Source organism: Jaculus jaculus, chromosome 3 (genome assembly GCF_020740685.1).
Source record: "Jaculus jaculus isolate mJacJac1 chromosome 3, mJacJac1.mat.Y.cur, whole genome shotgun sequence".
Classification (NCBI taxonomy): Eukaryota; Metazoa; Chordata; class Mammalia; order Rodentia; family Dipodidae; genus Jaculus; species Jaculus jaculus.
In genome coordinates this window covers 172,713,847-172,729,735 of record NC_059104.1, presented here as the reverse complement: position 1 = coordinate 172,729,735, position 15,889 = coordinate 172,713,847, and the positions used below count along the sequence as shown (strand labels likewise).

The 15,889-nt window shown below is 47.5% G+C and overlaps 3 protein-coding genes and 1 non-coding gene across 4 annotated transcripts in view; 1 reads left to right on the top strand and 3 right to left on the bottom strand.

Moving 5' to 3' along the window:
* Positions 1-120: 120 nt before the first annotated feature.
* Positions 121-3,880, bottom strand: C3H11orf42 (chromosome 3 C11orf42 homolog). The gene is made up of 3 exons (XM_004650943.2): positions 3,809-3,880; positions 501-1,296; positions 121-251 (listed from the first exon to the last, which is right to left on the bottom strand). The coding sequence occupies exons 1-3, from the start codon at positions 3,878-3,880 to the stop codon at positions 121-123; spliced, it is 999 nt and encodes a 332-aa protein (XP_004651000.1).
* Positions 1,020-15,889, top strand: part of LOC101607298 (olfactory receptor 52B2) — a 30,057-nt gene continuing 15,187 nt past the window's right edge. Inside the window, 1 exon segment of the mRNA XM_012950116.2 lies at positions 1,020-1,064. The gene's annotated coding sequence lies outside the window, so the exon portion shown is untranslated.
* LOC123459637 lies at positions 4,465-4,571 on the bottom strand. The gene has a single exon (XR_006636396.1). It is a non-coding gene; the product is annotated as a U6 spliceosomal RNA (small nuclear RNA).
* LOC101617657 (olfactory receptor 52W1) lies at positions 9,491-10,468 on the bottom strand. The gene has a single exon (XM_004650944.3). It carries the CDS (start codon positions 10,451-10,453, stop codon positions 9,491-9,493), a length of 963 nt encoding a protein of 320 aa, XP_004651001.2. The 5' UTR covers positions 10,454-10,468.

Below are 15,889 nucleotides of genomic sequence, written 5' to 3'. Positions count from 1 at the left end.
AGAAGGAAGATGCAAACAGGTCTGGGATGTTTTGGGGGAGCAGCAGCTGATGTTTATTGGGGACCAGTACCCCTATGCCAGATCTTGAGGGCCTTGCCCCCTGCATCTCTTGCCTCGGCCTCAGTCGTCGCTGTCGAACTCTGAAGACAGACCCTGCAGCAGGGGCAGGGACATGGAGTGCCGGTCGGGGTCCCCGGGGCCCCCACCCTGGGCTCCTGGTGGGGGGCTGCGGGGGCTGAAGAGCCAGTTCTCTGCCAGGGTTGGGGATAGTCACAGCTTGACTTATGCCCTCATCTTCTTCCCTAGCCCTCCCTCTAGTCCTCCACTGCCCCCATCTCCTTACCAGGGCCATACTTGCATCTCACCCTCCCTTGGCTCCCTCACTCCATCCCTATGCAGTCTTGGATCCTCCCTTCCCGCGTCTTCCTGGGCTGCACCTAGTACTCCCGTGCCCTCCTGCATCTGTCTCTCACCCTCCTCTTCAGTTCTACTAGTAGTACCTGCAAGCACATGAGGGCCCCTCCGGAAGGGATTGCGGCCCTTGTGGGAGAATCTCGTCGGTCTGCCTTCTGGCCCTTCTTGGGGAGGCGGTGTAGGTGGGGCTGGGGCAGGTGGGGCCATGTCAGCCTCAGGGGCATCAGCAGCTGCTGATGAGGGAACCAGAGCTGGCATGATGCTAAGGTTGGGTCTGACCCAGTTGGCCCCATGGGGCAGTGGGTCTTTGGTGAGAGGCTTCTGTGGTCCCAGCACACCCTTGGGCTGCAGTGAGAACTTGAGGCAGGAGAAAGCCACAGGCAGTGGCTTGTGTAAGTGGAGCAGCTGGGGCTCACGGGCTGGGGGTAACAGCCCCAGTTGCAGCCAGGAGCAGGAGAAGACCTGGTAGATGACGTAGATGCTGTGGGTGCTTCGTAGCCAGGGAAGAGTCTGCTTTAGGCTCACCTGCCCCGGTGGCAGCAACAGGAAGGCAACCTTCTTGCGCAGGCCACCCATATGCAGGCGGATCCGGCAGGGCTGCCCATCCAGCATTCGCGTCTCTTCGTAGGCTATCTCAGCTCGGCCATTTGGTGAGTATTCCCGAGTGCAGTGGGCAAAGGCACCCTCAGAACCTGACTGTTCTAGAAGATTTGGTAGCGGCCCCACTGATTTCAGTGCCCTTCGGCCCTGCCGACTTGGAAAAGCCAGGCGTGTATGGGCTGGCCGGGACTGTTTCACTAGAACGCAGAGTAGGTCATAGCAGGCTGCATCTGACAGGAAAGGTACGGCCACCACGTTGGACCCAAAGCGCTCCTCGATGACCTGCAGGTGGCCAGTTTGTAAGTCAGAGACTGAATTAAGGTGAGGAGGTTAACCTGTGTCTCCTAGATCAATCTTCCCACCACTTTTCACTGTTCAAGTACACGCCTGTAACATACCCAGACTTACAGTCCCTTCATACTTCCCAGTTCCCTCCTGTACCAAAACCTTGGAGATGCCTGTTCTAGTCAAATCATGCTAGATACGAGGAAACAAGAACAAATGAGACTCTGTCCTTGTCTTAATATAACTTAGTCTGAAGACAAATGTAAGCAGTACTTGAAAAAGCAAAAGCAAATAAAAACAAAATGAAAAGTGATTTTTCAGCTTCTTTTGATAGAGAAGCAAAGGTTTCAAGGTGGCAGCACTTGAGCTTTGAAGGAATTAAGCAGGTTGGACAACCTCCTTACCAGCAGACTAGACAGCCAGGGGAAAAAAACATGAACTTCCCAATCATGTGGGGCAGGCCAGGGCCAGGGTGCACACATTCAGAAGCATGTCGCTTCAGATGGCTTCCGTGGAAGAGGGAAAGGCGCACACAGGAGGTAATAGGGAAGCCTGGGGTAAGCCTTCCGTGCTGCGCAAGTGATTGCATTTACCCTGACGGCAGTGAGAGGTCTCTAGAAGGGCTGGTCTGGGCAGGAAGAGGACTGGAGTGGTGTTTAATCAGCTGAGTTTTAAGTGCATAGGATGAGAAGAGACCATTTAAGTCTATTTTAATATCCCAGGCAAAACATGACGACTCCATGAACAAAATAATGAAGGGGCATGGAGATATTTAGGTAAAAAGCTCTTGATCTCTTAAGGGATATGGAAAAAGGAATCTTTAAGGATTGTTCCCCTGGTGATTGGTTACATGGATAATATCATTAACCAAGAATGGGCACACACAAATTGGGTTTTCATGCCCATTCTCTGACTTTTAAACTGTGCCAGTCCCCTTAGTGTGTACTTCCCACCCTAGCGGCAAGGGGTAGGAAGTCCTCTCAGCGAGTGTGAGGCAACACTTGTAATATTAGTGCCAATATGCTTTTAAATCCTTAGGTTTTAATTCCATTTTCTTAGGTTCTGCCCATTTTTAAATTTCTTGTTTTTGTTTGGGGTGTGTATGTGTGCTTTGTAACCCAGTTCTGTAAAGTAGCTGGGGACTCTAGAACATACTGTAGGCCTTGTGGGCTTGTAAATTTTAGGTTTCCCAGAGGTACCACAAGAAAGTAGTGGTAGAAGATTGTCTTCCTAGACAAACCTTGGTTTCTCTGAATTATATTTATTTTATTTATTTGTGTGTGTGTGTGTGCGCGCACGCGTGTGTGCGTGTGCCAGGACTTCTTGCCACTACAAACCAATGCTGCTGGATGCATGTTTGTGTCTGGCTTCATGTGGATACTGGGGAATTGAACCTCGGCTGGCAGACTTTGCAAGCAAGCACCCTTAACTGCTGAGCCATCTCCCCAGTTCTAATTTCTCTGAATTCTGAATAAGGAACTGTCATTCACATTTTCTTTAGACAAATGTTTTTACAAAGTACCTAGTAAATTGTTAACAGTTCTGAAGACAGAAAATTAGATCAAAGATTCCCTCTTCCTTTGAATTCTCCACATTTATCATCATGCACATCTCTATCCTGACTTCACTGAAATAATGTAAGATTTTTTTTTTTATGCCCAGAAATGGTGTAGTTGTCATTTACTTTAATTCTGATTAGTCTTTAGTCCAGGTACAAACTTTTGCGCTCTTGGAACCAGTTACTCTTAATTCTTGGGGGAGGACTGCTTTTCTTTTTCTGCCTTCCTGGTCTTTGTGGTGAGCTGTTTCCCAGGGGATGGGAGTTAAATGCCATTGAGACATCAACACTGAGTCTGGTGGCTACTGCTTTCAGATGTGTCATTTAAGATTAGAAGTACACATTTTTCTTTTTCGTCTGGACTTTGTATGTTCTACCTTTAGTATGCTAGTACCCATCCAACTGCTTATTAGTTCATTCAGTTTTTTACCTTTTATGTGCCTTTTCCTCTTACTACAACCATTTCTACTACCACCTCCGCCATCACGACCACCTTCCATCTTTACCACCACCACTTCTACCATCACCACCACCTTCACCACTTCTGCCACTACCTCCATCATCTACCACCACCACCACCACCTCCATTACCACCTCCACCTCTTCCCTCACTACTCCACCACTGCCACCTCTACCACCTCCGTCTCCACACCACATTCATCTCTGCTGACACAACCTCCACCTCCACCACATCCATCTCCACTACTTTCACCACCACCTCCAACCCTCCACCACATCCACCTCCAGCCACCACCTCCAACCCTCCACCACATCCACCTTCAATTACCACTACCATTTCCTCCACCTCTGCCACATTCACCTCCATCTCCCTACCACCACCACCACCTCCACCATTGCTTCTACAATTGTCTTAGGCTGTCCTCATTATCTTACACACCACCTGCCTAAGAACTGCCCAGATCACATTTTGTCACTCCCTGCTTTACCCACCTTATCCTTGATGAGGGTCCAGGTGGCATCTGCTTCATCCAGTGTTAGGAGGTGAGAGGTACTAACCAACATGGTGGGGTAAGGGAGGGGTTGGGCAGGGCAGTGGCTGCTGCAGGAACCCCCAAGTTGCCCAGGAGTGAAGCCCCAGACCTTAGGCTATGACCTACTACAGCATGAGGTCATAGAGGTCCTGCTAAGTGACAGAGTCTTGGACAAGGCCAGGATTGTAGCATTTGTGGCCTCACTGCAGCCTGTGCTCCATATTCTTCTTTTCCTCTTCCTTTCCCCTTTCACTCTTATTTTCCTGATTTGTCCTCTCTCCTCTCTACTTTCATTTCCACCTCTTCTCTTTCTCCTTTCTTCCTTCCCTGGTTTCTTCCCCCCTTTTTTTGCACAGGCTCCTATTACATGGCACAGGTGGGCCTTGAACTCGTGACACCCCTGCCTCAGCCTCCCAAGTGCCGAGTGGTTCTCTCTCTCTGTCTCTGTCTCCCCTCCCTTTGTAGTTCTTAGTCTTTGTTCTCTAACAAGATCAGGCCCGTCCTCTTTCTACTGCCTCACGAAGGCAGTTTGCCCTCTCGTTAGTTGTAGATGAATTCTTTGTGATGTGAGGTGGATTGGGGCTCTCAATGACAGGAAAGCTTTTCTTTTTTTTTTTAAATATGGAACGCTTCATGAATTTGCGTGTCATCCTTGCACAGGGGCCATGCTAATCTTCTCTGTATCGTTCCAGTTTTAGTATATGTGCTGCCGAAGCGAGCACAGGAAAGCTTTTCTTTAAAAAAGCAGTAGTTCTCAGCTTTACTGCTCATTTAAACATTACTGATACCTGTCTCTTACTTTCAGATACTCTGATTTGATTGGTTTAAGGTGTGCCTTGGAATCACAACTTCTCAAAGTTTCTAGCTTGAGACCCATTATTAATGAGCTGGCTATAAATGTAGTAAAGCAGGTGTGTGTGGGAGGGTGCCATGCTGAGCCGTGGCAGTGTGGAGGGTGAGCCTCTAACTGGGGTAATGTTCTCTTAGCAACTGGCAAGGACTTCTAGGAAGCCAGAATTATCCAGGTAAGCTTGAAAGTTTTCTTTCAGCCCTGAGCTGGTTTACGTGTAGTGGTTTCTCTCTCTTTTTCCTCCCCTTTGTCTTTGTCCCGAGATCTCAACTGAATATTCTTTGTGGAGAATGATTCTTCAAAGAGTCACCCTAGAGAGGCTTTTTAAAATAATAAAAAAATGGTTTAGTTTTATTTATTTATTTGAGAGCGACAGAGAAAGAGGCAGAGAGAGAATGGGTGCACCAGGGCCTCCAGCCATTGCAAACGAACTCCAGACGTGTGCACCACCTTGTGCATCTGGCTTACATGGGTCCTGGGGAATCGAGCCTCGAACGGGGGTCCTTAGGCTTCACAGGCAAGCGCTTAACTGCTAAGCCATTCTAGAGAGGCTTTTTAATACTTTGGCACTCATAGCTCTCCAGAGACCTCTCCATTCTTCTTGAAAGTGTCCTTTGTGCTCAGGAAGACCTTTGTATGTGGGGAATATCCTCTGCCAGCTTGGCCCAGTGTGTGGAACTCCTACAAAGGTGGCTGTTTTGTGAGTGGGCTCAGGTGAGTGATAGGAAAAGTGCGTTCTGGAGAAGTTTCTGTGAAGAGATGTACTTAGTCACTGAGGGGATCAGGCCTCCTTAGGCGGTGCTCAGTGGGAGCTAATGTTTGACAGTGGGCTTGGTCCTGTTCTCCAGGACAGGAACTGGTCAGATACTTGAGACTAGGATCTGTGTTAAACACTCAAGTGCTATTATCTCAGACATGTCCTTTTAGGACCACCTCCCCATATTCCACATTTTTTTCTCCCCCCCCCCCCCACATGAGGTTATGTAGTCTCAAGGGTGGCCTAGAACTCTTGGTGATCCTCCTACCTCTGCCTTCCAAGTGCTGGGATTAAAGGCGCCCACCACCATACTCTGCTATTTTCATTTCTTTTTTTAGTTTTTCTTTTTCTTTTTGAGGTAAGGTTTCAGTGTGTCAGCTAGGCTGGCTTTAAACTCACTGTGCTTGTCTAGAATTGACTCACAGCATTTTTCTGCCTCAGCCTCTTATATTTTGGAATTCCAGATGTGCACCATAACCGGCTTCTTTAGGACTCTCTTGGAGTAAATATTGCTTCATTTTACAAGTTCAGAAAAGGTTCTGAAAAGTTTATTAACCTGCAGTGAGTTAACAGAAAATCTAGGAGGAGATCTGAGTGTTAGATTCCAGCTCTGTGGCTCAAACAATACCTCCCGCCCCCTTTTGGTTTTCCGAGGTAGGGTGTCACCCTAGCCCAGGCTGACCTGGAATTCACTATGTAGTCTCAGGGTGGCCTTGAACTCATGGTGATCCTCCTACCTCAGCCTCCCGAGTGCTGGGATTAAAGGCATGCACCACCACACCTGACTTCAACACCTCCTTTTGGTGAGGAGAAAGCAGCATGCTCCTTGTGCTCTCTGTCTGGGAGGCTGCGGGGGAAGTAGAGCATGGCTCAGTGAGGAGGAAGTGGGCAGGATAACAGAGAAGCCACAGCAGATCAAATGAGAAACCTCAAGTTTCTCGTTAAGGCAAGTGAAACCAAGTTTCTTCCTTCTTGATCCTGCGTAGCGTCCCCACCCGTGGTGTGGTGCTAGGGGTCTCCTGCAGAGCCGTGTGTGAGTGTCAGGCTACTCCTTGCCATTTGCTGTTTGTAGACTTCTGAGGACTGGGATTCCATCTGTACACCATCATGCCTGACTTAGCACGTTTCTTCCACTTTGGTCGATAAATTGACACCTCTCTTATCACCAGAAAGGAGTTCTAATGAGGAAGACAGACAAAGGGAGAAGAAGAAAGATGCTCACAAGAGCAAGAGACAGGCCAACATGACGGGGACGCAGGTGACGTAGTCTAGAACAAGAAGTGGGTGGAAGAGGCTGGTGCAGGGATGGTGGGCTATTGGTGAAACAGGAAGCAGAGGGTCTTTGGAATTTCTGCTCATGGACATGGACTCAGAGGGGAATTGGATATTGATACACTCCCTAGTCAGAAGGCCATACCTTCAGCTTTTCTTGCTTTTATCACCATGATTCTCTAAGCTCCCAAAATCCCTTTAAGTAAGCTTGTCTTTCCCTTTGGAGTCTGAGGGGGAAAGATACTGAAGGAAAGTAGATGACAACTGAATCTTCTGAGTTTGTGAGCCCAGAGGTTGGGCTTTTAGGGTCATATCTTGCTGGTATTTGTCTCCAGTGTGGCACCATTTCTGTCTGCTTGGGAAAGAGCTGTTAATCATCTGTGTAATACCAAAGGGTATCCCAAAAGGAGATTGTGAGGGGAAGCAACAGACAGGCTGTTTATGCAGGCGACATGAGAATGTATAGACCTCTTGGACATTTTCCAGTATGTTGATGGTAAAGACTTTCAAGAGCCCTCATAAGTCTCTACTTGTTTCCAGTTTCAGGGATAAGTACTTTATTTGAAATTAGTGCTTTATTTGAAATTTTTTTGGGACAAGTAAGTGTTGGAACTGAGAATTTTTCAGGTTATAGAAAGAGAATTTAGTGCATCTATATTAAGGTATATCCCAATTGGGATTCAGGGCAGTGCCCTGTAATGAAACATAGCAACATTTGTCAGTTACATATTTGAATATTTACACTAAATGAGAATGGCTGTAAGTAGGATCATAATGGGTTAGGGCCAAAGTTGTAGGAAAAAAATAACTATCGTTTATTCAGAGTCACTTTATTTTGACATGGTAGGCAGTGGGTTGTGGGCAGGGAATTCTCAGGTTATTATGAGGAATGAGCGCATGCTGGTGGTGAAGCTTTCCAATCATGGCATATGTGCAATCTCAACCCAACAAGACACAAATGCCCAAGGTGGAAGATTTTTGGCATGAAGAAAGAATGTTATTACAATGGACAACATACAGCTTTGGAACAAGAAATCTTGGGAACTTTATGACCCGGAGCTGACGGTGCCTTTGAAGAGTTCCTGTGGCGGCAGGATGGCGGGATTCATTGCTCGTGAGCGCTGCTGCGCATGCGTCCCTTCCCTTGTGTTGGAGAGAAAAAGGCAAATGTGGTGTGTATGTGTGACATGGATTGCCACCCGGGAATTTATATTTCTTTATAATGATATTGTAATAAACATCTTACTGCATACATCTTGCTCATCTGGATTTTTTCTTAGAATAGATTTATGACACTTTTCTTGAAATTTTTGGGTCTCCCTGTGCAGACTGCAGTTTACGCTCACCTCATAGTCATGACTAGGGCCTCTATATGAGGTTGTTCTTATCTTGAACTCTGCTGGTGTGAAAGACCAATTGCTATACAATGTTCTTTCATTGTACAGTCTTAGTTGAAAATGAATCTGTTGGGCAACACCTTGACACTTCCTGTTTCATATATCTATGCAATGGCAGCGGCAGCAGTGTGAAATATTCCTGTTTCCTCACGTTTCAGCAGCATCATGTGCTTTAGTGATGCTGACCAGGACATATAGGGGCGCTGCTGGGAATTTCACTGGGGGGTTATACATTCTTAGCTGTGGGTGCGCAAAAGGACATTGTGACGACGACCTTAGACAAACAAGTCGATGCAGGGATTTTCTGGGGTAGAGAATGTTGCAGCGGGACCCTTGGTCTCTGAAGTTGCGGCCCAAGGAAAGAAGTTCTGATTAGTTTGAGGGAATTTTGGGGAAAGGGAGGAAGGGAAGTAAGAGACCACGCGTGAGACTGCCACTCCGAATTGGGAATGTCTGAAGAACCCACATGCTGGCCAAGTTGGCACCACAAGGCCTATTCTGAGAATGTGGAAGATAAGCCTCTAATCTCATCCGTTGAGAACAGGCTGAAAAGAATCTGCTTCACTTACAGAGGCCTGTGATCCTAGACCACCACCCAGGCACTTGACTCCCAAGGCAGTGCCCATCGCAGTGTGGGTGCCCAGTCTCCATGTTTGGAATCCATAGAAGAACATAGTCCTAGTTGAAATGGTGGAGGTGGAAGCAGGAAAGGGAGATTTCTTTCAGTCAGATTTTATTATGATCCCACCTAGTTCCTTCAACTCCTTATTTCCTTTGCATGGTAACGTGGAGCACCCTGCCCCTGCTCCCACCCAAGCAAGACACACGGCTAGCTCAAAGTTTCAGATGCCAGGGATGTGCGCAGGGTACAGGGGCTTCACAGCAAATAGCTGTTTCATGATTATCAGTCATGTGTAATACACAAGACAAAGACAGTGTAACCCACATCTCTAGACTCTAGACTTTGCTCCAAATGCACCCCGCCCACACTTCACTCTAAGTCTCCTTTGCTTGTTTGTTTGTTTTTTCCCCTCTCCCTGAAGTAGAGTCTCACTTTAGCCCAGGCTGATCTGAAATTCACAATGTAGTCTCAGGGAGGCCTCAGTGATCCTCCTACCTCTGCCTCCCAAGTGCTGGGATTAAAGGCCTGCGCCACCACGCCCGGCTGTCTCCATTGTTTTGACCTCTGTTTCCAACCTAGGACTACTCACTCTTCCTGGTGGCACCCTACTCCCAGGAGGTTACCATATTGATGCCGAACCTTGGATAGCTGTGCACGACTGCCCAGAACTTCTGGACTGAAGCAGTGCTCCCCAGCAGTTAGGTGTGTGCCACCACATCTGGCCCCATTGTTTGTATTGTCCATTAGAATTGTTTTTTTCTGAACAAGACCACTTCGAGGAGTCGGTCCCTGATCTGCTTGGTGCGGGCTCCGTAGACGATGGGGTTGAGAGCAGGTGGCAACAGCAAATAGATGTTTGAGAGAACGATGTGCACAGGCTTTGGGACAGTGTGCCGGCCAAAGCGGTGTGTGAGGTAGGAGAAGAGCCCCGGCACGTAGAAAGCCAGAATGACACAGATATGAGAACCGCAGGTACCGAAGGCCTTGGAACGGGCCTCGTGAGTGCGTAGTCGAAGCACAGCATGGGCAATGAGCCCATAGGAGCCAGCGATGCCCACAATATCCATGCCTGAGACAGCCAGGGAAAGGGCCAGTCCATACAAGTTGTTGGCCCGTGTGTTACCCACCACCAGCTCTACGACCGCCATGTGTGCGCAGTAGGCATGGTGGATGACTCTGGCATGGAAGTGCTCAAATCGGGCCACCAGCAGAGGGAAAGGCACTACAATAGCCACAGCTTTCAGTGTCAGGGCCAAGGCTGCGTAGCCCACACGGGCTTTGGTAACTAAGGTAGGGTAGCGCAGTGGACGCCCCACAGCCACAGCACGATCGCAGGCCATAGCCAGAAGCACACCGGATTCCACGGCAGTCAGCGCGTGCACAAAGAACATCTGGACTAGGCAGGCAGCATAAGGCACAGGCCGGGGCCCAAGCCACAGCACAGCCAGTAGCTCCGGGGCTATAGATGTGGCTAAGCCCAGGTCTGTGGTTGCCAATGTGGCCAGGAGTAGAAACATGGGCTGGTGCAGTGTGCAGTCTATCCACAGCACCATCAGCAGTGCTCCATTACCCAGCAGTGCCAGCAGGTACATTGGTCCAAACACCAGTGTCAGCCAGGCCTGTGCAGCCCCCAATCCTGGGATGCCGGTCAGTATGAAGAAAGCGGGGCGTAGGAAGGTGGAGTTGAACTGCAATGTTTCTGTCATCCTGTGGAGAGGATGAAGTTGTAGGGCTCATGGAGGTATGGTTCCTGACAGGGCGGGACAGGATGAGAGAGTTTGGAGATGTCACAGGGGCACAAACCCACCCATGGCGCATGTGTGGGAGTAGTAAAGGTCCAAGGAGGTTACGGGAACATCACCTTTGGTTGGGGTGAGGTCTCTGGCTGCATCGTTCAGGTCAGAACCCTAGCTGCGAGGGAAGCAAGGAAGGACTGCAACAGTGGCTGGTACAGGGGGAGCCCCCCCTTGGAGGTCACCTGAGGGTGAAACGGAGATAAATGCTTTTCTCTTTCAGGGTCCAAACAGAGTCAGTCTTAGTCTCTATATATGGGGAGAAAGCTGGTGCAGGGTGGGGATCAAGTTTTCTTGTCCTTGACTATATTTATCTATCTTTCGGAGGGACCTCTGAGCCTCAACATTATTGGTTCTATAAATAGGACGAGGCACAATGATCTTAGGCAATAACTCTCCAGGAAGTGAGGAGTAGGTAGAAAGTTAGAAAGAAAGGGAGAAACTGTGAGGGTGAGGGTGGGATCTGGACTGAAGGTAGGAGCCTGGACTGACAGGAGAAACTTTGGTGGGCTTTTGAGGCATAGGGTGCTTACGTCATTCTGAATTCTGGCGCCGAAGCTGTAAACTAGAACGCCAGGCTGAGAGCTGAAATTGTGGCTGGGCACTGGCAGAGAAGGAAAGACGACAGCAAGCAAAGAAACGTCTCTGCCTCCATCCATCTTTCAGGATCCAGAGAGGGGGGAGAACCATTAGAGTCTCATTGCTGGGGTACCGCAGAGGGAAGGTGATAGAGGGAGGAAAAGGCAGCCAGTCCAGAGTAGAAGTGCATGAAGAAGTGTCTCTGATGGGGGAGGCTGGATGAGTGGACGGGAGTTCCTGCCGGGAGTCCAGCCAGCTCCCAGAAGAATTGCTGAGCGAGGAAGAAATCTCCAGGAGTAGGATTGACTGCAGCGAGCACCGTGGGTGGCCGCCCCTGTTCTCCCTGACCAGTGCCTCTGGGGCTCCTTATATGGCTGTCCTACCTGCTTCCCTCAGGGCCCTTGTCCCTCCCACCTGTGCCTTATTAACTCTTCCCTGATCTGCCTCTCTGCTCAGTACTCATGTGCTCAGTAACACAGCCGGTTTAGTAAGGACCCAGAGAAGGGGACAAGGCACGAAAGGTTATGGAGTGGAAAGACCTGGGAAAGAGGAACACTCCCTATGGGAGGTCTTTGCTGACTCCCTGACATTGGAGAGAAGACCTTGGATAATTCTTTATCAGCATCCATGCCACTCCACTGTAATGACTGTACTTGTCTCTTCTCAATAGAGTAGATGAGTTATAATTGCTTATTAACAATGTCTTCCCTGCTTACCCCAAGATGTAGCATGCATTTGTTCATGAATCGATAATTACTGCTTTTAACTGTGAGGTCCGTCTGCTAGACCAGTAGCTTGTGATGACAAATATAGGCTACTATAGTTTTAGGAGCATTAGGTTTCCATGGAGAAGAGAAAATGTCTCCAACCAGAAGACTAATGAGTGCATTTCTTTCCACTGCAAGGAGCCATACTTAAAATGACCGTACTGCAAAATCCCAGTGAAAATCACTGGACTTTGGAAAATTAAGAGGAGGGACATAACACTTAGAAAGCTCATCAGTGACACATAAGAAAAAAAATAAACTTGGGCTGAAGAGATGGCTCAGTGGTTAAAGATGGTTGCTTGAAAAGTCTGATGGCCCAGGCTTGGTTCCAGTACCCACATAAAGCCAGATGCACAAAGTCACACATGCCTCTGGAGTTCATTTGCAGTAGCAGGAAGCTCTGCCACGCCCATTCTCTCTCACTTTCTCCCTCTTCCTCTCTCTCAGATAATAAATAAAAATAACCTAATAGGGCTGGAGAGATGGCTTAGCGGCTAAGCGCTTGCCTGTGAAACCTAAGGACCCTGGTTCGAGGCTCGATTCTCCAGGACCCACGTTAGCCAGATGCACAAAGGGGCACATGCGTCTGGAGTTCGTTTGCACTGGCTGGAGGCTCTGGCGCACCCATTCTCTCTCTCTCTCTCTCTCTCTCTCTCTTTACCTTTTTCTCTCTCTACCTCTTTCTCTGTCTCTCTCAAATAAATAAATAAATAAATAAAATTTTAAAAATTTAAAAAATAACCTAATAAAATGGCAGACTTGTTTTAAACGTTCATTGGTTAGGAAGTATGAAAACACTACATGATACTTCACCTTGAGTTTCCATTGCAGCAGTGAGTGTAGGAAACAGCTTGGGAATCACTGTGAGTCGGGGCAGAAGGCCTGTCTGAAATTGGGTTGAATGTTGTCAACACATGTGGATGGGGCAGTTCATCAGCAGTGGTGGTCAGAGGTAGCTGATGGATGTCAGGTGTACACGTGTTGGGCGTTCCTACTCAGCCTAGTCACCTGGGTGCAGTTGTCTTTATTTCTCACACATGGAATCACATGTAAATCATGAAATTTCTATTAGGCTCAGTTCCCTAATATGTCAGTTGTGTTTGAACAGATTTGCCTTTCAAAACCATCACTGTACTAGAACTGGTTGAATCTCTTATTCTTGGCCCTGTGTCTGCATGGTAATCACAAAACCCTGTACCCCTAAGGAGGAATCTAGTGGACTCAAAGAAGTAAATAGTTCTTGGAGTGACTCAGGTCAGTACTAGCTATAAAGACAATAAAGAAACCTTTTATTATTCCCATGTGAGTTAGTGGGAATCTTTAAAATAATATTTCACACACACACACACACACACATTCATATACACACAGAGAATGAACATGCCAGGGTCTTTTGTTACTGAAAATGAACTCCAGACACTTGCATCACTTTGTGTATCTGGTTTTATGTGGGTACTGGGGAATCGAACCTGAGCCAGCACACTTTTCAAGCAAGTACCTTTAATGGTTGAGCCATCTCCCCAGCCCTCAGTGGGAATCTTTAAATCATGGTAATAGTTAACAAACAGTCCCCTAGCACATTCCTATCTGTATGCGCTGCTGCTCCAAGCCCTAATCTCTTATAAGTCACTCATGAGAGAAGTACAAATCTTTCCTGTTTTAAAGACAAAGGGCAAATTTAATATCCAGTGAGATTAAATTACCTGCCCCAAATCACACATCCAATAAACAGCAGACTTAGAGTACTAACTCAAATAGTTTGGTTCTAGCATATTTGCCTTAGCCATTACATCAAACATTTCAGATTTAGGGTTTGGTGGATGGTCTCTGGCTTGCCCAATGGAAATGTGGAGAAAAAGCAGTGAATAGTGATCTCTCTTGGCTGAGGAAGGAGAGGGATACTTACAAGGCAGGAGCAACAGATTGACGGATTGATGAAGGAGAGAGTTGGGAAAAATGCTTTTGGCCTCAAGAATGTTCATGAGACATTTGACCATCTTAAACACTTGCTCTGTAGCAAAGACTGATAGTCACAGACCTCTTAGGTCTCAGTTCAAAACTGAAGTAATTGAATTCTTAGAAATCTATATTTTGAGTTTCTACTCTTCAGTAATCTAAGATACACTGGAATATTTGTTTCTGGAAGGTTCCTTAATTAGTATCTTAGACCTTAGCCCATATTTATAAAGTGCCATGAACACATACAAGGGTCACCTGGCTGGTCTTTCCCTGTGACAATGGCCACTAAAGGAGGAGATTGACAATACTTCTATGACCTTGTGAGGTTTTGTGCCAAAGCCTGATTCCCAGAGCAGGATGCCAGACTTCTACAGGGCGTGGGTGACCTGGGAAGAGAAGAGCAAACAACCTTCTACTGGCATGGAGAGCAGGATAGGAGGGCTCTCCTGGGCCTTCACTCTGACTCTCATCTTGGCTAACGTAGCCACCATCATCTTCCATAGAGTATGTTCTCGAATAACAGCATGCACCCGCCTCGTCCTCATGTAGCGGTTTTTTGCTTTGAATGATCCATGAGCAACATTACATACCACCCATTTACACCATGAATGATCCATGAGCAACATTACATAGCACCCATTTACACTATGGCTTCAAATCAGAACACTGAGCTCTCATGGTGCCACACTACACTGACTCTTTTTCTGGAATCTTGGGGCAAACTTAAGAGTGATCCAATGATTCCCAGGTCAGTATGAGACCCTGGGTGACTAGGGGCAGCACAGTAGTGGCGACTCCAACCCTTACCCCTCAAACTCAGCAGAAGTGGAGGGACTCTGTAAGGTCAGGTGACACCCCGGTATGGAAATGTGGAAGGAGCCATGAACCACCACTCCATTCGGTGTAATAGCAGCACTCACTCCAGCCCTTCCATGTGAGGGCCCTTAACACTTCATAGGTCACTGGGATTACAAGTCCTCAATCCTTAGGATAGTAGATGTGGTGACTGAGGCCCTGCAGTTAAAGAAAGGAACTATTTTCCATTACAGGAGGATCTGGTGGAACTAAGGTTCTGATAAGGGTATGGAATAGACCACATCTAGTATTACTACTAAAAACTTTTTTTTTTTTTTTTTTTGGATTTTTGAGGTAAGGCTTCACTCTAGCCCAGGTTAACCTGGATGGAATTCACTATGTAGACTCAGGGTGGCTTTGAACTCACTATGATCCTCCTACCTCTGCCTCCTAAGTGCTGGAATTACATATATGTGCCCCCACGCCCAGCCCAAAATATTTTTATTTATTTATTTATTTATTTATTTATTTGAGAGCGACAGACACAGAGAGAAAGACAGATAGAGGGAGAGAGAGAGAATGGGCGTGCCAGGGCTTCCAGCCTCTGCAAACGAACTCCAGACGCGTGCGCCCCCTTGTGCATCTGGCTAACGTGGGACCTGGGGAACCGAGCCTCGAACCGGGGTCCTTAGGCTTCACAGGCAAGTGCTTAACCGCTAAGCCATCTCTCCAGCCCCCAAAATATTTTTTTTTATATGTGAGAGAGAGATAGGGAGAGAGAAATAGAGTATGGGCATGCCAGGGCCTTCTGCCACTGCAAATGAAAGTCTAGACGCATGCACTATGTGCATATGGCTTTATGTGGGTATCAGGGAATTGAAACTGGGCCATCAGGCTTTACAATCAAGTGCCTTTAACCACCGAGGCATCTCTGCGGCCTCTCACATCTTGTACTCATGTGCCTACTTTTACTTTTGTCTGCTGAAACACTGCAGGTTGAAGCCAGGGCTCACACATGCTAGACAAATCCTCTACCATAAGTTACACCCCAAGGCTCCTTGATGTTTTTAAATTTTATTTTGAGACAGAATCTCACTAAGTTGCCCAGGCTGGCATGGAACTTACTCTATAACTGTAATCCAGGCTGGCCTCAAAATCATGAACCTGTCTCAGCCTCCTGAGTATCTCAGATTATCAGTGCTTGCTACCCCACCTGGCCACATCTAGTGTTCATCCGACTTGTGAATCC